Source organism: Mytilus trossulus, chromosome 8 (assembly GCF_036588685.1).
Source record: "Mytilus trossulus isolate FHL-02 chromosome 8, PNRI_Mtr1.1.1.hap1, whole genome shotgun sequence".
Taxonomy (NCBI): Eukaryota; Metazoa; Mollusca; class Bivalvia; order Mytilida; family Mytilidae; genus Mytilus; species Mytilus trossulus.
Genome location: NC_086380.1, coordinates 17,620,998 through 17,648,254, shown reverse-complemented (window position 1 = coordinate 17,648,254; position 27,257 = coordinate 17,620,998). Strand labels below are relative to the sequence as shown.

At 33.8% G+C, this 27,257-nt stretch overlaps 1 protein-coding gene across 1 annotated transcript in view; it reads left to right on the top strand.

Moving 5' to 3' along the window:
• The window catches only part of LOC134680634 (uncharacterized), a 40,263-nt gene extending 15,893 nt beyond the window's left edge, over window positions 1-24,370 (top strand). The window contains exons 3-5 of the mRNA XM_063539756.1: window positions 11,000-20,345; window positions 21,172-21,413; window positions 23,101-24,370. Coding sequence (XP_063395826.1) covers window positions 11,029-20,345; window positions 21,172-21,413; window positions 23,101-24,071 — 10,530 coding nt within the window. The 5' untranslated portion in view covers window positions 11,000-11,028 and the 3' untranslated portion in view covers window positions 24,072-24,370. The remainder of the gene's footprint in view (window positions 1-10,999; window positions 20,346-21,171; window positions 21,414-23,100) is intronic.
• Window positions 24,371-27,257: the final 2,887 nt, after the last annotated feature.

Sequence of the window (27,257 nt, the reverse complement as noted above, 5' to 3'; positions counted from 1 at the left end):
TCAAGTTGGTCCAAATCGGGGTCCAAAATTAAACTTTGTTTGATTTCAACAAAAATTGAATATATGGGGTTTCTTCGATATGCTGAATCTAACCATGTATTTAGATTTTTAATGTTTGGGTCTGGTTATCAAATTGGTCCACATTGAGGTCTAAAGGGTATAAAATTGAACATTATCTGATTTCATCTTGGGGTTGTATGATATGCTGAATCTAACCATGTATTCAGATTTTGGGTATTGGACCATAATAGGTAAATGTCCAATTTAAAATTTTTAAGGTTAAGTTCTAAGACCACATTCATTCTGTGTCAGAAACCTATGCTGTGTCAACTTTTTAATCACAATCCAAGTTCAGAGCTGTATCAAGCTAAAATGTTGTGTCCATACTTGCACCAACTGTTCAGGGTTCGAACTCTGCGCTCGTATAAAGCTGCTCCCTGCTGAGCATCTGGTTAGTTATTATCTTAAATATTATTATAAATAGAAATAAACTGTAAACAGCAATAATGTACAGCAAAGTAAGATCGACAAATAAGTCAGCATGACCAAAATTGTCATTTGACCCCTGAAGGAGTTATTGCCCTTTATAGTCAATTTTTAACCATTTTTCCAAAATGTTAGTAATCTTTTCGGAAACTACTGCCACAATCATTAATGGGGTATCTAGTTTAAAAATTGTGTCCGATGACCCCACCCATGAACCAAGATGGCCAACATGGCTAAAAAAATAGAACATAGTGTAAAATGCAATTTTTGGTTCATATCTCTGAAAACAAAGCATTCAGAGCAAATCTGCTGTGGATAAAATTGTTCATTAGGTCAAGATTCATCTGCCCTGAAATTTTCAGACCAATCAGACAATTTTTTGTTGGGTTGCTGCTCCTGAATTGGTAATTTTAAGAATTTTTTTCAGTTTTCGTTATTATCTTGAATATTATTTAGATAGAGATGAACTGTCAACAGCATCAATGTTCAGCAAAGTAAGATCCACAGATAAGTCAACATGACCAAAATGATCAATTGACCCCTTAAGGAGTTATTGCCATTTATAGTAAATTTCTAACAATTTTTGTAAGTTTTTGTGCAAATTTTTACAAATTATTTTCAACTGTCAATTCTGGGCCAAATTTATTATAAATAGAGATAACTGTAAGCAGCAAGAATGTCTAGTGAAGTAAGATCTACAAACACATCACTGACATCACCAACACCAAAACACAATTTTGTCATGTGTCATTTGTTTAATATGCACAAAGACCATGGTGAGCAACACAGGCTCTTTATGTTCTTATATATTTTATGATGGTATTTATGATATCCTAAAGGGAGGGATTGTGCTTGATTATCAAATGATGAAGACATAATCTTTTAGTCAGTTTAATTAGCTGCTAGTAGTCTGGCCTGGGGTAATGGTTATAATTTGTAATTGTAATGTATTGTAATATTACATTTTTTTTATGTAATGCAAGGTTATTTGTAATGCACATTTTCTGCTTTAGACAGCAACCATTGGATTTTCTGGGTGGGGCTATGGTTTTTTTTTGGAAAAAAAAGTTTTGTTTCCAGTTTTTGGAGAAATAAATAATAATATGTTTTTTATATTGAAGCTAAAGCATATAAGGTAATGCTAAAATTGAAAGAAAAAAATTGTTTTCGACTTGTCACAAAAAAATAGATTGTTTTTCGCCACAGGTGGAAAAAAAAATTCCAGAAAAAAAACCCATAGCCCCCCCCCCCCCCCCCCCCCCCCCGGAAAATCAAATGGTTGCTGCCTTACAATTACATGTTATGTAATGATTACTGTAGTTAAAATCAATGTGATGCCTCAATTACTGTACATTACATTTCCCTAAGAATTGGTGAAATACATAAAATGGAAGAATATTGTAAAATAAAAAATAAATAAAAAAGTATTAACAAAAACAAAAGAAAGTATTGAATAGAATTATTGTCAGAGATAATTACTGTATTAAATAAATTGCTTCTAACTATATAACACACAAGGTAAGAAATATAAAATGGTGAAAATTATCAAGTTTTGATCTGGGTTTCTCATATTTGTGTAAAATGATATTGGGAATATTTTGGTGTTTGGTGGCTGGTCCATGAAAAATCTTCTAAAAAGATTATTAAACAAAACTATATAGTTGAATGAAAAAACATAAAGATGAAATTTTCATAATTGATCATAATTCTATACACACATCTCCTGTATTTCAATGAAAGGTTGATTTTGTCAATCAACATTTTTAAACCAAACTGTGGGTCCTGTCTGTGTTGTTATATCACCTAATTTATATCAAAATGTTTTTATTGCAATCAAATATTCTCAACTTATATATGTCCTCACAGAGCCCTTACACATTTAACAAGATAATCCTTTAATGACACATTTATTATATTCCTATGTAATCCCTGTATGATGTCTAAATGATTAAGTAATCAATGCTAGAAATAAAATTATATAATAATTTATTTAGTAAGTAAGTAAATTTTATTTAGAGTCTGCATATATACATGATAACAGACAAAACATGAGCTCTGATGAGCTCTTTACCTACTGACTATCACATAAAAAATCATGCAGTATCATGCAAATACTACCAAATAGAAATGAAAAAACATGCAATATAATTTATTTTTCACCACCATCTACAACTCTTAAAAGTGACTTTTTCAGTTTCATGCCTCCTACTACTCCATCAAAGAGTAGTCACAGGTTTGTCACAGTTCATGATGTTTGACATTTACTTGGCTGAGCCATGTGAAGAAATTTAATTATGTCAATCAATCCACTGGAATACTGGAAGTCAAATTCAGTGTGCCCTTGCTTCTTTGCCTTATACAGCTATCAAGTATTTACCCATTTCCTCCACATGAGCTCCTGTAGAAAGGCTTTTTAGTATTGCCGGAAAGGTGTTCAACAACCTGATTGCTGTTCTCTTAAAGACAGCACTTTTGAATCACTTAAAGTGCAATGGACATGTTAATTAACCAGAATTTGAAATCTATGTCACTAACAATGTATTATGTTTATATATGTATCCCTGTGATATTTATCAATTTCTTATAAAAATCTGTTTTTGAAATGTTTTATGTTTTTATATTAAAAAAGTAATGTGTTATGTACAGTACACACAGAGAGGATGTAATCTCATACTCCAAACACTGATTCTGGTGTAACACAGTGTCACACTGTGAAACACAGATTTCTCTCCCAAAAAACACCAAGTAAATACTCCCATCTGGGAGGGTTTTATGACCTGTTGATTTCATGTAAAAGTAATAAAAATCAACAAAGCATGACTGCATGGTCTGACAGTAACACAAAATTACATTTCAACTATTCTCCCACTTCTTCCTATTTCAATCATTTCCCAATTAGTTTTATTTCTGAAAGCTATAAAAAAAAAGGTCAATGAAATGATTTAAAAAAATACATACAAAAAGTATTTTTAGATTGGAAAGTTATTTACATTCTTTCAGAATCTCATAATTAAGAATGGCAACTTGATATTTACAATAAGTTGTATTTATAACCAGTTTAAACGGTTCATTCTCATTTATCCAACTTTTAAAATTGTGGGTAGTACAGGTAAAAAAAATGGGAATAGATGAGATCAAAGGTAATCAAGAACAAAGGGTTTTTCAATTAGAGTTTGGGTTGAATGACAAGTGAAAAATAAGACTGAAAATTATACCCAATTGAATTTTCTGTAGTATTATTTAGATAAGCATGTTAAAACTGTGCAACTGACATTAAGTTGATGAATGTTAATCATTTGAAAGTATTCTTAAGTTTTTAACCGTTAATTAAAATATGAATATGAATTGTCATTTTTACTCATTGAAAGCCCTTCTGTATTCTATTAGTGTTGCATTCCTTTTGTAATTTAGTAATTTTGTTGTTAACTTGATCATGAATTAAAAAAAATAGCAGACACATACTTAACAATGTGAAATAAATATTGCTTATCCTACATTTTGGTCTTTTGATGTTGTCCCTAAAAACTGAAGTCTTATACTTAATCTAAATAATTATGTTGCTTTGAGCCTTAACATATTGCCAAAAATTCATATAAACAGAACTTACATTTTCAAATTGATAAAGGGTCTGGGAAACACCTAAACAGTATGATTTTGCATTTTTTACGGAAATTTTGCTGGTTCTAGTGGCACACTTCAAAGGTAAACATAGCAACAAAAATCATAGTGTTGGGAGAAACCATACCAAGGTAATAAACAATTAAGGAGTTTAAGGGAGGAATTACTCCAAGTTTCTCCCAATTTCCTCCCAAGATTTGGTGTTACTGGAGTTTCCTGGTGTGACACCAAGTTTTTACACAGTGTAGGGAGTATGAGATTACATCAACTCTGTGTGTACTGTAATGCATTACAAAGCAAAGTAATGTGTAATGTAATGCATGTGAGAAAAAATGTAACTGTAATTGTAATGTTAGAATCACAAATTAATTGAAATGTATTGGCCCCAGGCCTGCTAGTAGTGCCTTATTAATTATGTATCATAGTGATTTTGCTTAGTTTCTTTTGATACCTTTTTTGACATCGAACACGGACTTCTTTTAAACTGAGTTTCATTGTGTGTATTGGTGTTTATTTTTATTCTACATTGGCTAGAGTTATTAGGAGGAGGGTTGAGATTTCATAAAACATGTTTAAACCTGCTGCATTTTTTCGCCTGTCTCAAGTCTGTAGCATCTGGTCCTTCTTAGTCTCGTGGGTTTTTAGGCAGTTAAGCTGCCTTATGCGAGCACCCTGGATTTGTGTCCTACCCAATAAATGCTGAAATACGGGCCATTGTTATCATTTAGCTGGTTACTATGTTATTTAAACTTATTATACTGTTTTTTCATACTTTACATTCTGGATTAAAAAAAATATGACCAGGAAAACCTTAAATGATCGTCGATTTTCCCAAAAGTTTTGAAGTTGCACATAGGAAGTAGAGCACATTAGAAATCCTTGTGTAGTTTATTATCCCCTGAGCTTTTGGCTAAGATGGCAAAGAAATAATGTATGAAATATTTAATCGCCGAAAATCTCTAGTCGTAGGAATATTGTTTGTCATCACTACGGAGTACAACGTCAGTAGTCTATTATATAATAAGTTCAACTGTTCATGCTGTTGGCGGCAATTTCAAATAAGAAGACGAAATTTTTATATCTCTTATATTTTTCTAGGCAGGGTTTCAAATTAGCGGTGGTCCGAGGTCCGCGACCTTCCACTTTAGCACGCGGAAATTCGACTTGGTTTTTAAAGAAAATAAGAAATAACTTTGCAAACCTTTTCCGGCACAACAGTCTCCAAATAAACGATCTAAAACTTATTTTCCTCATTATAATTCATGACAGCGATGGTTATTTTGTTCAACCTCTAGCTTTATACAGAAAATCGCCGACAAATAGTGTTTAAATTCAATTAAAATCGTATCTGTTTGACAAAAAACGACATTGTAAACACAATAAAATGGCTGCCGTGAAGACAAAATAAAATTTTTACAATATCGGAACCGGAAGCGGATAAGGGTAATTCCGGGTTTGGCGGTCAACTACTAAAAAATCAGGTGACAAAATACATCTATGCATAGTAAATGAATATAAACACTAGAATTGAAAAGCAAAAGATATATATTTTAAAGAAAGAAATGTTCAGCAGAAAATATTTTATACAGACACTCAAAACTAATACTTTTTGACAAATTTTAATGTCAAAATCCAATACAATGTGACAGCTGGGAACAGTGTATCTAACAATATATATATATATATATATATATATGTCAATGGTCCCACTACAGTATAAATTTTCTTTATCAGTGATAAATGATGATAATGCATGTGAGGTGCTTTTAAAGTGTAAAAAAATTACTGCAATTTTAAAGGGGTATTTTTTTCCTCAATTTTGTAGGGTCAATTAAAGTAGCTGGAAGTTTCTTACTTTATTTTCACAAATAACGCAACTATATTATATAATACCTGAATGCAAGCAAATCATATGATATATAAGTGGCGTCCTTAAGGCCACTCTACCCTCTCTTGTTTGATAACTTGGAAACGGTCGAGATCCCCACCCCTAAACCATATTCCAGTATCAAGTTTAGAACAGTATAATAAATAAATAAAATATAGGAGTTGTCCCTGGAGTCACCCACCCTTCCTGTTTGAGAACTTGGAAACGGTTGAGATCCCCACCCCTTAATCATATATATTCATGTTTGAGACAATATTAAAAATCAAATGAAATATACCCCATCCCTCCTGCTTTAGAATTTAGAAACGGCCCAGATCCCCAACCCTAAACCATATATACTCATGAATGGGACAATATAACAAATCAAATGAAATATAGGGGAAGTCCCTGTGGTGACCCCACCTCTCCTGTTTGAAAACTTGGAAACAGTTGAGATCCCAACTAAAAAACAATATATACATTAATGTCTGGGTCAATATAGCTAGTTGAATGAAATAAAGGAGGAGTCCCTACCCCCTCCTGGGGGTAGGGACTCCTCCTAGGAGTCAACCTACCCCTATCCCTAGGGTCAACCTACCCCTTCCTGTGTGAGAACTTGAAAACCGTTGAGATCCCCAACCTTAAACCAAATATAATTATGTATGGGACAAAATAGCAAATCATTTACATTTTATATGTGCCAGTCAGTCAGACCTCAACTTGTACTACTAGCAGTCAAGTAAAACCAATGTTAACTACCAAGTAGAACAACTGCAATCATTGTGAACTTGTATCACTGCAGACTCACCATAAAAATATACATTGATATATGCATTGCTTTTGAAACCTTGATTACATATAAATTATTTGCCTTAATAATTAACTCATTAGATTAACATAAATTTACTATAAATGAAACAGTTTTCATGATTACATTTGCCTTGGTTTTTGGTTAACTGCCTTCAGTGCTTACAGCGCTTTGATTTTTGGGATACAATTGCTTTCAAGCAATCTGTAGACTTTTACCATTGGCTCAGAGCAATGCCCTCACGTCTACCGTTTTATTCTTAACATTAAGGAACTTCACAGATTCTTATGATTGTCTTGCTTTAAAAGGTAAAAACAAACAAAAGGATTGAACTTCAACAACTTTCCTATAATGTTCTTTTCATAATCTTCATGTTTGATAATTCCCTTGACTTATATGCGTGTTTTAACAACACGGAAAATCAGTATTTATATTTAGTGTTTTTATAAATTTAGAAACACGTCAGATGGAATTCCCCAGTTTAGATAAACATGCGAGTTTCTCTGAGTTCCGATAAATTTATTTCTGTCATATAAGAACTAAAGTGGAGTTTTTATTATATGTTACGGTTATGAAACTGATATTTGAGATTGTACTTCCATAAAGAAATAGAGAATCATATAGGTCGTTCAATAAACATTTAATATACGTTCTTGCTCCAGGGTTTGATTTGGTAATTATGCGCATGCGTATAGTTTTCTTGACCTCAAGGGGTATTAGATTAAATGGTTGCTCTGGATTCCCACTCAATTAATTAATTTATTACTCATTGGATCTTTTCTATGTATGTCTGTTATTGATGGTTATTATTGTTGCATAATTTTAAATCATATGCATCATTTAAATTAAAATGAATGTAGTTTTTACTAGAACACCCCTTCAGGCGAAATGGAGTCTTCCATATTATCGTTCGAGTTCTCCCTTCCGGAAGTAACTTCCGTGAATTTAAATTCTGAATCAGAAACATCACTTTGAATATTAGCTCGTTCTGTCGATAAACGTCGTTATTATATTAAAAACGATCTCAATTTAAACCGAGTAATGTGTACGGAAAGAAGTCATGATCACTGACCCAAAGGAAATTAAATATTTAAAGAGTTAGGAATGGGGTTCCTCCTAGAATTAACGTAGGAAAATAGGGATACGAAAATAGGTGATAAGATACGAAGTGAAATACCTTCTCTCACTCTGAGTCTCAGTGCCTGACGTGGAATGTATCTTGGAATTGATAGTACAAAAATAAAGCAAAATAGGCCTGAGAACATTGGTCATACACTTTTATCAGAGATTGGCTATTTTGTAACTATCCAGATTACGTTACTTACATTTTACATGTGCAGTTAAATTAGTTTTGAAAATAATATTATCCAGCCACATGTATACATGTGTTAATGAATCAATGACAATCGTATCACTCATAGCAATCTCTTTTTTATTTTAGTTCCTTTATATGTTTTAGAGTTGATTGTGAAGACCATTTTCACTGAACTATAGTAGAAATTTTAGTTTAGGGGCTAGCTAAAGCCCGATTTCGGGTGAGAGATTTTCTCGCTGTATTGAACATCCATTGGTCGTCTTCGGCTGTTCTGCTCTTTGGTCGGGTTCTTGTATCTCTGACACATTCCTTTTCTCAAATTTATCTTTAAAAATATATTTTAGATTTAAAGACCACACTATTTTACCTTATATAGTGTTATATTAATCCGTCTATTTTCTACAGGTGACATTATAAGCAAATTTGACATATTATGTTTGTATGCTTTTAATCTTCCTCTTTTCTTTGGAGCACCATCGCTAAGGAGCACCATCATTAGCAATGGTGACATTGTTGTAAATGATAAAAATCAGCACTCTGTATTGACAATGATTACTGTGAGCATTTACATACCCAGTTCCTGGCCGTAACACATTAAATCAAGAAAGTTTACTTTCTCAAAACAACTTTTTGCAATGCAATAATAAAAGATACTCAACTTAATCGTCTGATTTACTCAAAATAAAAAAAAAAGTACAAAACATAAACAGATAAGGAACACTCCCCATCCGGATGCTGTACCAACGAATGTCGTTGATCGGAAAACAGATCGGGACACATTTGGATTCCAAAACATACTTCTAAATGCGAAGCTATATTGCTGTTGGAAGAAGAAGAATATCATGCATAAAGGTTTAAAAAAATACTAAATAAATGAAAAAATATCCTTCAAACATCGGAAAAACGGTCAAGACACATTTGGATTCCAAAACAAAACAACTTAATGTGGAGACGTATTCCTGTCGGAGAAAAACGAAAAATATGCATAAAAGGGTTAAACAAAAATTTTAAAGTTGAATCAATAAAAAAATAAATCTCATAATACATATTAGAGAAATTAGAAAAATATTCATGAAACTAGTGTGACAAAACACAAAGTTAATGATTTAAGAATGCTTGCAACATGCATTTTCAAGTCTCCCAACATCGACTTGTGTTACAGTTTAAGCAGATTATCTGAACAATGGACAATAATTGATTAATCCGTTGTTCCATGTATTTCTATATTATTCTGTTTTATATACTTCTTAAAAATAATTTATATTCAGTTTTGGATAGGTTCTTAAACCGTGAACACCGAACTCAATATTGTGACATCGTTTATATTCTTGTTGGATCGTTTATTAAATTGTTAAACTTTATGCCGACTTGAATCTTCATTTGATACCCAGTAAATAGTCTGGCTATAATATACTGAAGGTCAACCGTGAGTCTTCGTCAGTTACGTTGATAAATGAATATGTTTTAAAATCAGTTTTATATGTGTCTGGTTTAGTGCAATCCGATGTTCGTTTGTTTGAACGCACTTTAATATTGAAAATTTTTTCGTATTATATTGCTATCACGTTTGCGTCGTCGTCGGGAAAGGGGGATGTGAAAAAAAATGGGGGGGGGGTCAATTTTTCCGATTTCATAAATAAAAAGAAAATTTCTACAAAAAAAATTTTGAGAGGATTTATATTCAACAGCATAGTGAATTGCTCAAAGACAAAACAAAAATTTTAAGATCATTAGAACACATTCATTCTGTGTCAGAAACCTATGCTGTGTTGACTATTTAATCACAATCCAAGTTTAGAGCTGAATCCAGCTTGAATGTTGTGTCCATACTTGCCCCAACTGTTCAGGGTTCAACCTCTGCGGTCGTATAAAGCTGTACACTGCAGAGCATCTGGTTATATATCGGTAAAAGTTTTGCGTTCGTATAAAGTTATGTTATTGTCAGCATCGTCGTTGTTAAGAGACTTTTTTCAGACGATAAGATAAAAATAAATGTATGGATCTCTAGAAAATTATACCGCAATGTTCCATACCTCTAAGGAAGACTATGATTGTTTTAGGATTTAAAGCTTTAGTGGTCAAATACCTATGTTTTGTTTTGGCTCTCCTGACACAATGAACCAAGTGAGCTTTTCTCATCACTTGGTGTGCTTCGTCCATCAGCTTCGCCGTTCGTTAACTTTTTTTTTTAAATTTTCATTGTCATATCAACTTTTTTCACATAATCATGATAAAGTATTTTGTATAGTGAAAGAGGGACGAGAGATACTAGAGGGACAGTCAAACTCATAAATAGAAAATAAACTGACAACGCTTGGCTAAAAATGAAAGAAGACAAACACTAATACAAACAATAGATCACATGACACAACATAGAAAACTAAAGAATGAGCAACACGAATCCCACCAAAATCTAGGGGTGATATCAGGTGCTCCGGATGGGTAAGCAGATCCTGCTCATGTGGCACCCGTCGTGTTGCCTATGTTATAAGGAATCCGGTTTATAATTTAATTCGGTAGGTCACATTCATGGAAGGAAAGGGGATTGTAGTTACGACGTAAGGAACATATCTGATTTCATTTGTAAAATGGTTATTCCATAACGGTCAACCAACTCGTGATGGCGTCCGTTAAATTTTCGAAGGGAGTATTTCAACTTCATTATTTGGAACTGTTGGTATAATCTCTTCCTTGTGAACAGCAACTCTCTATCAATAAAATCATGATAGGAAATGCAAGCACGGGAATATCTTATCAATTGGGTGATATATATAATTCTTGATATGCAAATATATGTATGTTATTAGGCATATGGTGTGTTTAATTATATAAAGATATTGCTAGCTGTAGCAATACAATAAGATGTAAATGTCAGTTTTGAAATCAGATATTATTTTCATTTCAGATATGTGTTTGCTGTAGAAAAAAAATGTCATGGGTGACGTTGATTCCAAAGAAAAAGATAATAAGAATGGTGTGAATGACGAAAAAGATCTGGAAAATATAACAAATACTGAAGTTTCTAAAGATGATGTCAGTAATGACAAAATGGAAACCACAAGAAATAATTCGTTAATTGTCGATTCAAATGAAAAGGATCAAGATGAAAGTAATTTGGTGATCGACCTAGATCAGTCAACGAGCAAATCACCGCAGACTGCAAAAGACAAGAAGATGGAAAATGTAATAATTGATAGAAATTTCTGGGATTCAACTGTTGACGAATTAATGAAAGGACAACCTGCCTCGACAGTTGATTCATCCGTAGACAATGAAAAGGGTGAAAATGAAAAGATTCATAATGATTCTGTAAACGATTCAGTATGTGGAACACAAAAGGAAACAAGACATGGTGCAAATGAAGAAGAGCATGTAAATGAACCAAAAGAAGGTGTTAATAAAACAAAGACAGAAGAAGGTAAAAAAGACAACTCATATAAAATAGATCATGTAGTATACCTAGACGGCATTGAGATGAAAAACCAAGACCAGGCAACAATTGTTAACCAGCAAATTGAAAGTGAGCCAGCAAATGTTGAAAAAGATACCAACTTTACCACGGAAATGGATGAAACTGATGGTGATGTCGAACAAGTCAAACAACATGCTTTATCAATTGGTGAAACAGACACGATTTCAGTAGAAGATGTGAGGAATAGCTTTAATTATGAACAAACCAACAGAAAACAAGGTCTTGAAAATGTAGAGACCAACAAGAGTATACACGTGTTGTCCAAATCAGATGACATAAACAAATCTGAAATGAAGGGTGATGGAGGAAGCAAAGAAAGTAAACAATTACAAAGGAGAAATATTCTTTCAAAGGACACGAATGGTAAAATATTTGGTAACAGCGAAGATTCTGTTAATACTACAAGAAAAGAAAAGACTGACTTGATTAATCCGTGTGCTGTACAAAAAGTAATCGAAAGTAAATCGGATTATTTGTGTAAACAGTGCGAAAAATGCCAGTGTGTATGTTCTGAAGTACCAAATAATGGTGAGGCATCACACCAAAAACAGGGACAGAAAATATCAAGTGTCGCAAATGCAGCAGCCAAGCAGCAGCAAGCTTCTGCAGCTTGGTCACGTCTAGGTGTATTAAGATGTGAACATTGTAAATTTACAACTGATGATGTATCATTGATTGATTCCCACAATGTTATATGTTCCAAAAAGTCAGTAAAAACTAAAGTAATGCTTTCATATTCGGGCGAAAGGTTTAATTGCCAAACATGTGGATACCCAACATCCTCAAGAAAGAAATTTGAGGAGCATATTGCACTTCATCTTATGATTCGACCATACATTTGCATGACTTGTGACATAACATTTGAATCGAAAAAAGAAATAGAATTTCATGTAAAAATGAAACATGCAAATGATGCTGTAAAGTGTGGACTGAAAGGTTCAAAAAGGATTGGACAAATAATTGACTCTTTAATAAATTCTCAAAAACATGAATTTCTTGGTCGAACCGTTGATAAAAAAATAGTGCAAAGTTTATTGGAAACAAGCAGACCAAAGGAGAAAATAAACGCTTCAGCTGTTGTTGCCACGCCATCTTTGCAGACAAGTGTACCAGTTACCACCAGAGGGTCGATTTCTAGTAACTTTGTACCAGTATCGTCTGATGCAGATGTCATTTTTGTTTCTTCAGCAACGACTGGTATTACCACAACTTGTGTTTCTAGTAATTTACTGTCAAAGCAACCTGAAACAACACTCATAGGTCAACCTGTTCCTCTTACTACACAAAGACCACTTATACTTGTACCAGTGAACAATATGAACACAAACATGTTGGTACCATTTTCAAATGTTGTATCTCAAACAAACATTTGTAATGTTAACACAGCTTCATCTCAGTCAGGAGTGTCCGTCTCAACATTGACTGGCAGCAATCAGTTCATCAATCTTGCACCAGTGCGATTTGCATCCCAGAATTTTTCTATATCAGGAAATACATTGCACACAAACAGTATCCATGGGCTTCAAGGGAATGCAATTCCAGCAACAACACTGCAAGGAAGTAATAGTATTCAAGGTAGTACCATACAGGTGAATAATATGCAGACGATTCAAGGAAATGCCTTTCCAACAAATACTTTCCAAGGAGTTCAGGGAAATGCATCATCTTATCCTGGCTTTTCTCAAAATTTGAATTTCCAAAATAATACAACACGCTTTGTTTTACTTCCACAGACTACAGTAAATCCTGTTGCACGTTCACAAGCACCTTTGACAAACCAACAAAATAAGTCAATTTCAAACATTACTGGTGTTCTACTTAACCACGCTCCAATGATGTCTTTGATTACTCCAACAGTAGTTCAGACTCCAAATGTGAATACTTATGCAGTTACACAAGGACAGACAAATACAGCAACGTCTGTTACGAAGGAGTCCTCACTGTCTGCTCAAAATATAAATTGTGTTGCACCGACAACAAATACGTCCACAGAGGTCCTGGCTAAGAAAGACAAAAGTACTTCTGAAGATATGAAATCTTCCATGGTTGAAACTAACGGAAATAAACTGTATTTCAGGAAATATGGAGATTTGTATATGTGTGATTATTGTAAAAGTGAGACACCTCTTGAGGATTCATTCAAAGAGCACATATGGAAACATTTTCACCAGATGCAAAAAATATGCAAAGATTGTCCACCGACTTTCAACGTGTCTGCTCCATGTAAGATTGTTCTGAAAGTAATGATTGGACTGCTTAGTTCTTCAACAGGATCACAACTTTCGTCACCAAACAAAACACAAGTATCGCTACCCAAAGATATTGTTACAATATCTGACGATGAGGACGATGGAGAAGGTAAATTGAGAGTAGACGAAGCTATGAAAGAGCAAAATGTCATTGTCTGTCCATCAACAGAAGAGAGATCTGACACAGTCAAAATTGCTTCTGCTTCAGAACCGAAAGAAGAAGGGCTTCAATTAAAAATAACAAGTACATTTAGTCTAAGTGATACATGCGAGTCAACTGAGAAAACAGAAACAATTCTCCTAAAACATCAAGAATGCATTGAAGACCCTGACAAGAATGACACAAGTAACCGAAAGTTGATTAGTGCAAAATATGACAAAGCAACATCATCGACAGTAACAGAAGATTCAAGAAAGATGGAAAAGGCGATAGAAACAATAAGTTTAGATTCTGATGAGAGTAATTCAAGTGACAGCCATAAAAGTAAAGCACTGAGAGTGGAAAACGATTTCAACGTTGAAGAATGTGAAAAAGGCTTTCATAAAACACATGACAAGGAGGAAAACCTTTCAAAAGAGAATGAAAGGCTTGTTGAAGAAAGTCATTCACAGTCAGGTAAAAGTGGAATCGAGGATGTCATTTTGAGAGAAACTAGAAAGGTCAGTAGTAATGATGTAGAACTTGAAAGAGAGGGACAATCGCTGCAAGTACAAGATATTGCGGTTGTAGCAGCCAATATAAAGGAAGAAATAGTAGATACTGACCAGGACCCAACACAATTACTGTTCAGAATAGTAAAGACGGAAGATGCCTTTGCTAGTACTAATGATATTGATAAAAAGCCAATAGCATTTCCTTTAGTTGCTTTCTATAAATGTGGTTTTGAAAACTGCAAATTTGAAACGACCACTTCTCTAGAATTTCGAGAACATCTCAGTCAATCTCATGGAGATGCTGTAGAATACAAATGTGCTCATTGTGGACAGAAAAGTTTTACTGAAGATTCTCATATTAGACATTTACTTTTTCATTCAAAACCACAGAACTCACTGCTCTTTCAATGTGGGGTTATTGGATGTCGATTTCGAGCCAACTTATTGCACCATTATAAAGATCATTTAGAACTGTCTCATCAGAACGTACTGCTACACAGGTGCCATTCCTGCAAGGAAGGTTACACTTCTGTTGATCTTCTTATAGAGCACTTGCAAAGTAATCTTCTGAAATTTGTGCAATGTCCATACTGCACAATGAAAGATGGTATGAGAAGAAATGTTTTAAATCACATCACTGCTTTTCATCCAGGAAAACCAAGACAAATTAATGTCACAAGTCAACTTGTTTGTCAAGAGCGTGAAACGAACGAATTTGAAAAAGCAAAATCTAAATTACCTCAAGAGACTTCTAATTCTATATTACAGGTATTAGCGAATGAACAAAAGAAGTCCACTCGAACAGAACCACATAAACAGGGAGATACCCGGGGCATTGACGAAAAAAGTTCGAAATTGACAGATAAAGTGGAGAATGATCCAGAGGATGCAGAAATGATAAGCAAGATAACATCGAATCCATCTATAATGGGAGCAACGTACTATAGATGTAAATCATGCACATACATAGGAATTGGTCAAAATAAGCTTTTGAAACATATGGAGATGCATACATCAGCTTTTATTCAATCCGTTCAGAGGCCATTTATTTGTCCAGATTGTCCTCAAGCTGTTAATACATTACAACAGTTCATATCTCACTTGAATTTACACGTCGGGGATCACTTGTGCTATATCTACATTTGCCAGCATTGTGGATTTGGAACAAACCTAAGTAACAAAATAAATCAGCATACTACAGACTCTCATGGAACCTCTTCAGAAGAAGGAAAAGATTATACACAGAGAACAATAAAATTCTCCGTAACAACGAAAGTTTGTGTAAAATGTAACGCTGCTTTCAAAACATCACAAGCTCACAGAGACCATGTTCTGAAATCACATGGCATTACAACTAACGAAATTTCTGGAAAAGATGATTTAGAAACTGAGCAACATGGGCACAATATTACATCTGTCCATAACAAAATTTCAAAAGACAATGACGATGAATCGAATCCAAGACGATTTACATGTAATGAATGTGGATGGGCTTCCAAAAAGCTTCCTTACTTAAAGTCGCACATGAGAAAACATTATCCCGGACAAGATAGATGTCAAATAACTTTATTTAAATGCAACTATTGTGATTTTACCTCTACTTCTAAGTTAATCATCAGTGCACACTCACAGAAAAAACATCCAGGGAAAATAGTGAGACCTAAACGTGTAATGGAAAATGTATATATAACGGATTCAATAGAAGACGATATGTCGATAGACAAATTTCATTGTGATTTGTGTACTTTTAGTACAGAAAAAGTGTCTGGACTTCAAAATCACCTTCTCAGTAGTCATTCAGGCGCTAACAACAAAACAAAAGATGTTTATTCGGGACCAAAGCAGGAATTTTTAATTCCTAGTGGAACTGTTTTTAAAGAGTTTATCAAGTGTCCACTTTGTATATTTAAAACGAAGAAAAGAATAGAGTTACTAAGACATATAAAAAGTCATCCATCTTTAGAACCCAAGACAGAATCTGCCACAGAAGGTCAAGTTAACGAAAGGGTGCAAAATCCACTTTTTTCAAAACTAGGAGGAAAAAGAAGAATTAGCTCAGATTTGAACCCTGTGGTGAAAAAGCCTCGACCAGTTTCACCAACAATATCTTACGATAGGATAATGATGGATAGTGCAAAACGAGACACAGGATACCGCAAACAAGTAGCAACAAAATCAACAACTAATCGACCTTCCATTGGTGTAAAATCTATGTTGTACTACCTTGGTGGAGAACAGCTGCACATGAAACTTAGACCTTGTTTTTCAGAATTTAAGCAGTCCACACATTTTACATGCTTAATATGCAGTGACGTTCTTGATGATAAGTACAAATTGCACAAGCATGTTTTGCAGCATATGAACGTTTACTTCTACAAGTGTGCATACTGTGACCATGGGACATTGGATCAAACAACAATCATGGTACACATACAGAGAGAACATAGAAGAGCAATTCAATACAGTAAACTAGATGTGGAAGAAATTGACAGCCATATAAACAAAGCTATTCATGATATGAAATCTCAAGTTGGTTCTGGACAGGAAAACATTGTTTTTGAAGAGATGCATAAGGAATCGTCTTCTGAAAAACTCAAAAAGACTGATGAAAAAGACATTAACCAAATACTTGAGGTAAAGAATGAAAAGGACGAAAAAATAACAACTGAAACTCCAAAGTTAGAACGAGAGTCGTCTATTAAATCAGAGATAGTGTCAAAAAAATTGGATGCACCATTATTAAAACATGATATTGAGTCACCTTTACAAAAAGAGAGACCATTTCAAGCAAAAATGTATCCAACGAAGTCAACATCCTCAAATCTGGAAAAATTATTTCCAATAAAGTCAGCGTCTTCAAATGTAGATAAAAAATCGCCAATAAAGTCAACATCCTCAAATCTGGAAAAATTATTTCCAATAAAGTCAACGTCTTCAAATGTAGATAAAAAATCACCAATAAAGTCAGCGTCTTCAAATGTAGATAAAAAATCACCAATTAAGTCAGCATCTTCAAATGTTGAAAAAATATCTCCAGTTATGTCAGCACCGACAAATGTTGAAAAAAAATCTCCAATAAAGTCGACATCGTCAAATCTTGATAAGAAATCCCCTCAAAAACAGCAGATATTGGCTCATAAACCATTGAAAAGGGAATGCACTTTTCAACACTGGGGAGGTAAAATGGATACTACAAAGGAAGAAGAGGAACCAGAAAGGCAGGAGAATGATGATACAATCAAAGAAGAAGTGGAAGATCTTCATCCAAGAATTAAGAAGGAAAAGAACAATTATGTCTGTACAATTTGTGAATTGAAGGTGTCACAAAAAAGTGCTGCTAATAAACATATATGGACGCATTCCTCAGTCAAACGATTTGTGTGTTCAATTTGCAACCATATATCAAGATGGCGTGGTGATATAACAAAACATATGGATCAAAAGCATAAATCAGAAAAAGCAGAATGTTTATGGGATGATGTAACACCATGTGACATCACTGAGGATGGTCTGCCCTACAATGATTTAGCAAAAGTACAGTTTCTTTCAACATTCAATACTATTAAATCAGAGACATTAGGTAGTGAGCAAAAACTTGAAAGTGATATTTCAGATATAAAGATTAGCAGTCCAAATAAACGACCGCTTAAATTAAAATTAAGTGTCTCAAAAGTTGAAGATAAAAAAAAGCAGGTAGAAGAACAAAGGCCATTTAAAAAACTGTATAAGTGCTTGATATGTAAAAAGACTTTTAAGTCGAAATATGCTATATTAGGGCATTTTCGCACCGAATGTAAAAAGCCCATGTTTGGTTGTCCTTCTTGCAAATTCAAAGATGCTGACGAAAAGACGGTTAAAAAGCACATGAAGATCAAACATGGAGTAAACAATGGTGAAGTAACAATCAAAACGAGAAATGATAAAATAAGAATGTATAGAGTACCCTGTGGCGAAAGTGGGATTAAAAATGAAGACAGCAAAAAACAATTGTCCGGAGGCATAGCATTCAAGTGTAAAGCATGCAAAAGAACTTTCAAGAATAGAAATGCTTGTATGTATCATGCAATATCAGCATTGTGTAACAAAACGTTGAAAGGTTGTTCACATTGTGATTATATGGACATATCAACTGATAATGTAGAGTTGCACATAAAGAAAGACCACAAAGAAAAGAACGTAAAGGTTATGGAATTACCAATGGAAGCTAAAGTAGAAATGATAAGCACACCACCATCAACAAAGATGAATTTAAACAAGTCTGGAACAATAGCATTTTTCAAGAAGGGAAGCAGTGGTTACACTTGCCGATTGTGCGATTTTAAGTGTAAAAACTCAGCAGCAGTTATCAAACATCAGAATATGCACAATGCCTCTCCAAAGTATGGATGTCCATACTGCGACATGAAATCAAACTGGACCAAGAGCGTAAAAAATCATGTCAGCCTAAGGCATCCAGAACAGGAACAAATAGTTCAAAGTTTAATCCATGATACAGAAGATTACAGTTCGAAAGATAAAAAAACGGACAGCATAAGTAAAGTATCAAATACTAGTACAACAGAAGATGATAAAGGAAAGAAGTGCGTTATGTCGAAATGTCTTCAGTGCAACTTTAGATGTGAAACCTACTCTGGTGTTTCAAGACACATTAAAAAGAATGAAAGTTGCAATGTTCCTCGCTTTAAATGCATTGATTGTCACAAGTTCACTAGTTTAGATGAAATGGAAGTCAAGGAACATATGCGTACTGCTCATAATTCCAAGAAATCTCCAGGACTATGTTCTTTAAAAGAAATGACAAAGATGATAATTGTGAGGAAAAAATCCACAACCAAAACACCGGCTCCTTCTGAAAAAGATTCTACTACGGATAAATCCAGAATAGCTGAAAAGTTTTCGGGAATGAAAGACATTGAAACGAAGGTTATAAAATGTCCTGTACTTAGTTGTAACTGTAAGGACAAAATCATAAAAGTCATCGAACACTATAGGAGAGAACATCCTACAAAAGTCATGAGGTGCAAAATGTGTACCATGTCCAGTAAATCGTTAGGAACAATGTTTCAGCACTTTCAAGATTTTCATAAACTAGAAGAATATTATTCAACAAACTTTCTCACATGTTCTGGATCTAGAGATGACAACAAATTGAAAAGTATTAAAAATGACACTCTAACCAATGAAGATAATATAGAACAAGAAGCAAAGACGAATGCTCCTAAACTGTATCACTGTGATAGATGTGAATATGTATCCAAAGCGAAAAACTCTACAAGACGTCATATCTACAGACATATGAATTATAAAAGATACCTTTGTAGGCTTTGCAAAGCAGAGTTTCTTGATAGAAGTGCTTGTGAAAGCCACATGGCAATCCACAATACCGAATCGGAAGAATTTGATAAAATAACAAATGAAAGGCTAGAAAAAGAAGTGGAAGACATATTGGAAAATAATATGGTGTTGGGATCAAAAAAGTCAAATTCAAATTCTATTGAAAAAGTGAAATTGAAAAAGAAAGAAGAAAGCTTGGAAACAATCCAAGAAACAAAATCTAAGTCCAGGCAAAGTATGAAATCCGACTCTAAGAACAAGAACGAAATTATTAAAGATTGCAAAGGTGCTGTTAGCAATAAAATTGAGAAGAAAAGAACCTCCGATTTGAAACAGGTTGATTTCACAAAATTAAGTGCAGATGCTTTTAATCAAGCCTATTTCATCAGGGAAGAGCGAAACAAAACTACAAAGGAAATGGAGTATTTGTGTACTAAATGTCCATACAAGTCAGTAGCTAAACATTGTGCCTTGCTTCACACCTACAGACATATGCCAAAGTGTATGAAGTGTCCGTATTGTAATTTCCAGAGCTATCCAAGGTAAGAAACGCTAAGACGTCGGTTCTGACATGATTAGTATCACATTTGTATTTGATATTTCATTCTCTTATTTGTGAACAATGATATTGGCCAATATTACCAAAGAAACAGGTTCTCTGATGAAACTATTTTTTTTAAAACGTGTTTTGATGTGATAGTAGTTAGAAAAAAAAAATAATAACATTCGTAAATATGTAATCCATTTTTTACTGAATCAGTGATCTTATGGAACAATTATCCGGCAGACAGAAATAAGAAATAATGATAATTGATCCTTGATGCTCTCTTTTATTTCGTTCACACAACTCCTTTTTTAACAATGTGTGCCTCGAACCTATTGAGAACAGATATTGTAAAGTGGCAGTTTGTAACACGATTTTTAACAAATCTATGGAATATATGAACTAGTAGAAATCAATATGCATTAAAAGAAATCTGCATTAAACATGTTAAATAGATTTTACTAGTATTGGGAATTTAGTTAATACTTCAGACCAAAATCCTATTCTACATTGTTCTTGACATAAAGAGTTCCATAAAAAGTTTCTACTAGGTGGTACATCATATAAGCTTTAAATGAGTATAGATACTTTGAGTGACATAACTGAATTTACTTTGGGTTCCGACGGAGATTGAAAAAGTTCATACTAAAAATTTTACACACATTTCACAGAGTCTCATTTTTTGTTCAGATTTAAACTTTCTTTATATAAGCAAAAGAAAACATTTTTCATGCTTTGAATAAGTCAGTATATTTGGTACGTATTTTTGTCTACAGATAACCATTTTCTCCGAGTATTATATTTTTTTTAATATTTTTTTTCAGGTCGGATATTAAAAGGCACGTGAGAAATACGCATGCAGATAAAGCTGTTCATGTTATTGATTTACGCCACCAGACATTAGATGGAAAAGAAAAACCTAGATCACCAGATAAAAAACGAAAGAAAACTTTCCTTGACTTTGATGCAGAAATTTTCACCTCTGAAGGCTCATCTGACGAGGAAGAAGAGAAGAGACGAAAAAAGCCTTTACAAAAAACTTCGGGAGGAAGTGAGTCTCCTAAAAGTGAGTTTTTTGATTATTCACACTTTGTCTTGCAACATATACCACAGGAGGTTACATATATATCGTTTTCCATGTGTGACAGGGTTAAAAGTAACACGTACTTATATCTCATTCTTTGTGATTCCAGTCGAAAACTTTTCCAAGTACACTTTATTTTCGTCTGGTATGCTGTTATCAGCATCGGTTGCGTCTTGAACAATGTATTTATAAGTATTTAATAGGGAACCACTTGTATTTGTTTGTGATTAGGTCAGTTTATGTAGATAGAGAACCACTATCAGTAGGTCAGTGATATTAGGTATGCAGTTGTATTAGCATTGACACATCTCATTTCCAGAGATTATTTAGCCCTTAGCACGACTAGGAGGACAAAGTATTGCTATTTTAATTTCAATGTTACATTTTGCTATCAAAATAACATAAAGGCGAGACACATCTCTGTTAACAGTTCTCAATGCATTATTAAACAATACTTTAGGATGCTTATTATGTGATTCTTCAGCCTTATATTATGAGTTTTCGTCTGTCGTATATCCATTATCCATTGTCCTTGGATGATATGTACGTGGTTCTGATTTAGCGAATGCACATAGAATCTGTTGAGGGTTTTTTTCTATTTTTTTGAAGTTTCTGACCTTTTATGAATAACAGGATAACTTTATGTTGGTATATATGATCGTTTCTAGGCTTACATGTTCGTCTGACAAGGTTCACCTGACCTCGTCGTCAATTAACGGTTACGTTTTCTTGATCATGAAATCTTTTTCTCAGTTTACAATTTATACAGAATAATTTATGTGGTGTGTTACCTCTGACATTTACCTTATTTTTACGCCGCATTAGTCAACATTAAGTCTTTGTGTTTTGACTGTAAGCATCCGTTGTAGAGAGATACTTATGAATGTCCCGAAATTTTGTTCTGTTCTGTAACTTGATATCAATACAGTATTATGAAACATATACACTACGCTTATTACCACAAAACGTAGATAAAAATTGAACTTATGTAGCGTCACTTTAACTTTGTACTTGTTTGGCTTTATAAATATTTTGATCTGAACGTCACTAATTTACTCTCATGTAGACGAAACCCGCATCTGGCCTATTGAATTAGAATCCTAGTACCTTTGATCAATAATAATATTCCCTAGTTATGCACCTTAACAAATTTTCATATCCGTTTGCAACTTAACCAAATGTTATGAAACTTTTACAAAATGATTTTAATCAACACTCTTGATCTAGTATGAATTTGGTTGGTATCAGTTTTACAGTTGTGTCACTTTATACTCCCACTTTCAAGCGGTGTATCATCTGTTTCTCATAAACATATTCTCCCTTTAATTTTGTCTAAAGAACTAAAAACAATGGCAGTGAAATGAAAATAAACCATACAAGAATTTCTTTAGAAATTAATTGCCAAGTGATTTTACATTAGTCTTGCTGAAAATGCACAATATTTCTCAAGAATTCAAAAACGGTGTTCATTGCAAGATCCAGTATTCACTGGTATTGGAAATGAAGGCCTAAATAGAAGGGAATAAATAATTACTCGAGCAAGGAACACGCATTAATTTCAATAAATTTAAGAATTTTTTGAATTTTTTGAAAATAATGTTTAGATATGGATGTCATTATTGAAATCCATGGTCATCAGACGGATGTATCTATTTCTTATCTTTTTCAGCTGATGATAAAATTAGGAAAATTATTTACTCATGCAACTTGTGTGATTACAGTACAGATGTTCTTTACCTATACCGACAGCACCTCACATTTCATCCGGGCTTCAAACACCAAATACAGGGAACATCTTTAGAATCGAAAAACAAATGTGGATATTGTGGCTATATTGCGACCAATAGCAAAGAATTTGATAAACACATGGAAAGACACCTTAATTCCCGACCGTATAATTGCCCTTATTGTCAGTTTTCCCAGTATAATCAAGCTTCTGTTCGATATCATATCCAGAATAAGCACCCTGGGGAAAAAGTAGAAGTTCTTAAAGACAGATCAAGTAGCTGCCTTACTGGCGATGGCAAGATTCCAAAAGTCCTGCTTGTAAATATAGAACCAAATATTGTATTAAGAGACATATTTACAATGGAATCTGAATCATTTGAAGAATTGCTGATCAATGCCAATGTTAGTGTAATTGATCTCCACAGTATTCCAGACGAACAATTTGGTAATGTTTCTAAATTACTTGGAGTTAATGGTGATGAGGATGAGTGGAAGCCATCTCCACAGAAGAAACGTAAAATGATAGAAGAGACAGAAGAAAGCGATGACGAACGTGATGAAGGAGGAAATGATTCGGATAATGAAGTTGATGCACGTAATTATTGTGATGCATCTGATGACGGAACTAACATTACTGACGATGAAACCCATATAGCCGACGACGAATCTCATCATGGTGAGGGAGATCATGGCAAAAAAGACAAGTCAACTGACAAAATTGTAAATGAAAAGAAAAAAACATCTGTAATCAATACTCCCTCGACTACCAATGTATCCAGTACAGAATATGAAGATATCAGTGATACAGAAATGGACTCTGAAAACGGTGCTATTTTTAAAATGAATGAACAAAAGTTTTATGTGAAAAGTGAACTTACATATGAGGATATTAGTGACACTGATGACTTTTAAATGAACATATATTATGTTCATCTTGTTTTGTAATGTAAATACATCGAGCAAAGTTATGCTGCATGATAAATATTTATCTATTTTCCCAGGGATTATACATTTTTGTAGTGCTACGAAACAAGTATTGTAATTTAATAGAACCTCATTTTACTTACAAATATGCTCAATATTTACTTTAGGTTGGTTTTCTATTTGATTTTGTACAATTTTACACAAGTTTTACAAGAGGTTGAGATCTTTTTTTTTCAAAATAAAAATGTCTTATATCATAAGCTTGATAAGTGAGATTATGACGTTAACTCTGCTATGAGTTTATTTACTAATTTCAGCCTCACCAATTTAACAGATTGTCTAAGAACCAAAACAATTAACTGAGAATGCCACTTTACTGGTAGACCTTATTATTAAATTTGATTTCCTGTAGCATTTGTGGTCCGCCTTTGCTTGAAAATTCGTTAAAGTAGCAAAGTAATTAGATGTTGGCCATTGTGGTGAGTGCGGCGTTAACAATGTCGGTTGAAGGGAACTACTAAAAGTAGGTCATAGATAGTTACTGTGCAGTTGTATAAGCATCTGCATTTCTCATTCTCAGTCACTGATGGGTCTTTAGTAGACTAAATGCACGTGTGGTATGTTTAATGCGGTTTTCCTATGGAGATTATTATGACATCCCCCTCAGACATGCTCTATTTACTTTAAAACGTTTGGCAATTGCTTGATTAACATATTAGACTGTGATACGGTCACTATCAGTGTATCTATTAGTGGTAGGTCATTGATAGTTAGTTAAAGTTGTATTAGCATTTGCACATCTAATATTTCTATGGCTATTATTTTGGGAACGCCTTAGTCACGGTCTATTGATTTGCATAGTATGCTAAGTTTGTGGTGAGGAAAGTTTACGATGAACTGCTAATAATAAGGCGACGATATTTAATGTGCAGTTTCATAAACAATTGCATATCTTTTTCATCAAGATTATAAAGACCTCAACACTTTTGCATTGTTGGCATATTTTCCGTTTAGGTCATGGAACAACATGTCATTAGTCATTGGTATTTGGTATGCAGTTGTATTAGCAGTAGCATTTCTCATTACACCTGGTTTAGGCTCCGGACCTTTTTTTGATGTTTAATTCACTTTGATTGCTTCTCATAGTTTACATTAAAGTATTTCCGTCTTAACTCCTACCTTTCCTTTGTTCTGTCCGAATTACAAATGCGAGGCACATTTCTATGTCGACAGTTTATTTTCACTAGAATTATTTTACACGCATGATATGATATATGACCAGCCGATAATGGACATATTGAAACGCTTCAGGGAAACAGGTACTCATAAAAAAAAGGGACGAAAGATACCAGAGGGGCATTCAAACTCGTTTTGAAAATTAACCAGACATCGAAATGGATAAAAAATAAAATGACCAAACAGTATAACTTAAACATAACATAGAAAACCTAAATATTGAGAAACAAGAGCCCTACTAAAATCGGGTGATTGTAGGTGCTCCGGAAGGGTAAGTAGATCCTGCTCCACATCCGGCACCCCTCAAATTGCTCATGTTATGGCAAACCCGGTAATAATTCTTTTTAGGGAAAAGGGTATGGGGATTGTAGTTGCGACATTAGGAACACATTTGTCATCATCTGTGTAACGAATATTCTATAACGATCAATTCCTGATGGCGTCCGTAAAACAGAAAGGATGACATTAACTTCATCACTTTGAACTCTTGGTTTGATATCTTTCTCGTGTGCAGCAACCCTCTGTCAAAGAAACCATGACATGAAATACAAGCCCTTGTTATTTGAATGTATCTAGTAATGTAGACGAACAAAGCGAGAACATGAAAAATTCGCGACTTCAAGCTGCTTTCATAAATGTCCAAATAGAATTATGGATAATCTGGAACATTACCATGTACGGTTGACAAAAGACAAAGATGCATAGAAAAGGGAACACAAAAGTTTATATATAATAAAGTTCTTGTTCACTGTCTCCGATGTAAATGTACACACAGCAGTCGCGTCATAACATGTAGTGTTTTGCGTTTGACACAACGTCGTCTGCATAAGAACATCAACTTTATGAACTCTCCCTGGGCACTCCGTCATCCTCCAGCGATAAAAGCTGACCAGCAGGGAATAGAATAATAGAGCAACAACAACAAAAAATATCAACTTTCTGGATAATTGCAAAATTTTAAAAGTTTGATAAAACTTCAGTAGAAATTTATTAAATTCAATTATTTGCTCAAATCGCCTGTGACAAAATACGTAGCAGGTTCATCGAAAAGTCGTCATGTGGAACCACTTAAAGTCTTTTCAAGCTCCACATTGAAGCAACAACTCGCCTGAATCTCATATTTATAGAAAAATACAAAGTGATAAACAGTTCGATTTAATTAGATTCAGATTTAAACAAGAAATGAATCAGTCACCTTGTAGGAAATCCTAGTAAGAAAACAAAAACAATCGCATAATAAAACAAATGGTCATTCGTCCAATACGAAGTGGTTGAATTCGATTAAGCAATATTCGGATATGAAATCAATTGAGTGATTTAGTCTATCGTAGGTTCGAATGTACAACGTTGATTAAAGCGAAGTTAACATTTGTTTGCTTCACAGTCGTGAACTTAAACGGGAACTTGATCCTAACGAAGCAGAAAAAATACACTGTAAAATATTATATTTCTTCAAAATAATATGGACTATTAAAAAAATCATCAATAATGTTTTTGTCGTATATTGGTATCACGTCAGCGTCGTCGAAAACGGATGATTTCCGGATAATAACAGAATAAGTAAATTGAAATCAATAAAATTTTAATTCAAGGTTCATATCCACTAAGGAATGTTTGGGATGATTTTTGGGGTTTTGGTCCAAACAGTTTATGAATAAGGGGCACAAATAAGCTTTTTTCTTGGTTTTCGCACAATAACTTTAGTATAAATTGATAGAAATCTATCTAATTGAGACACAATGTTTATGACTACAAAAGGAAGGTTGGGTTGATTTTGGGAGTTTTGGTCCAAACAGTTTAGGAATCTGGGGCCAAAAAAATGAATTATTTGTGTTCTTTGATATGCCGAATCTAAGCATATTCTTAAATTTAGTTCCCGTTTTCAAATTGGTCTACATTAAGGTTCAAAGGATACAAAATTACACCAAGTAAGTTTTT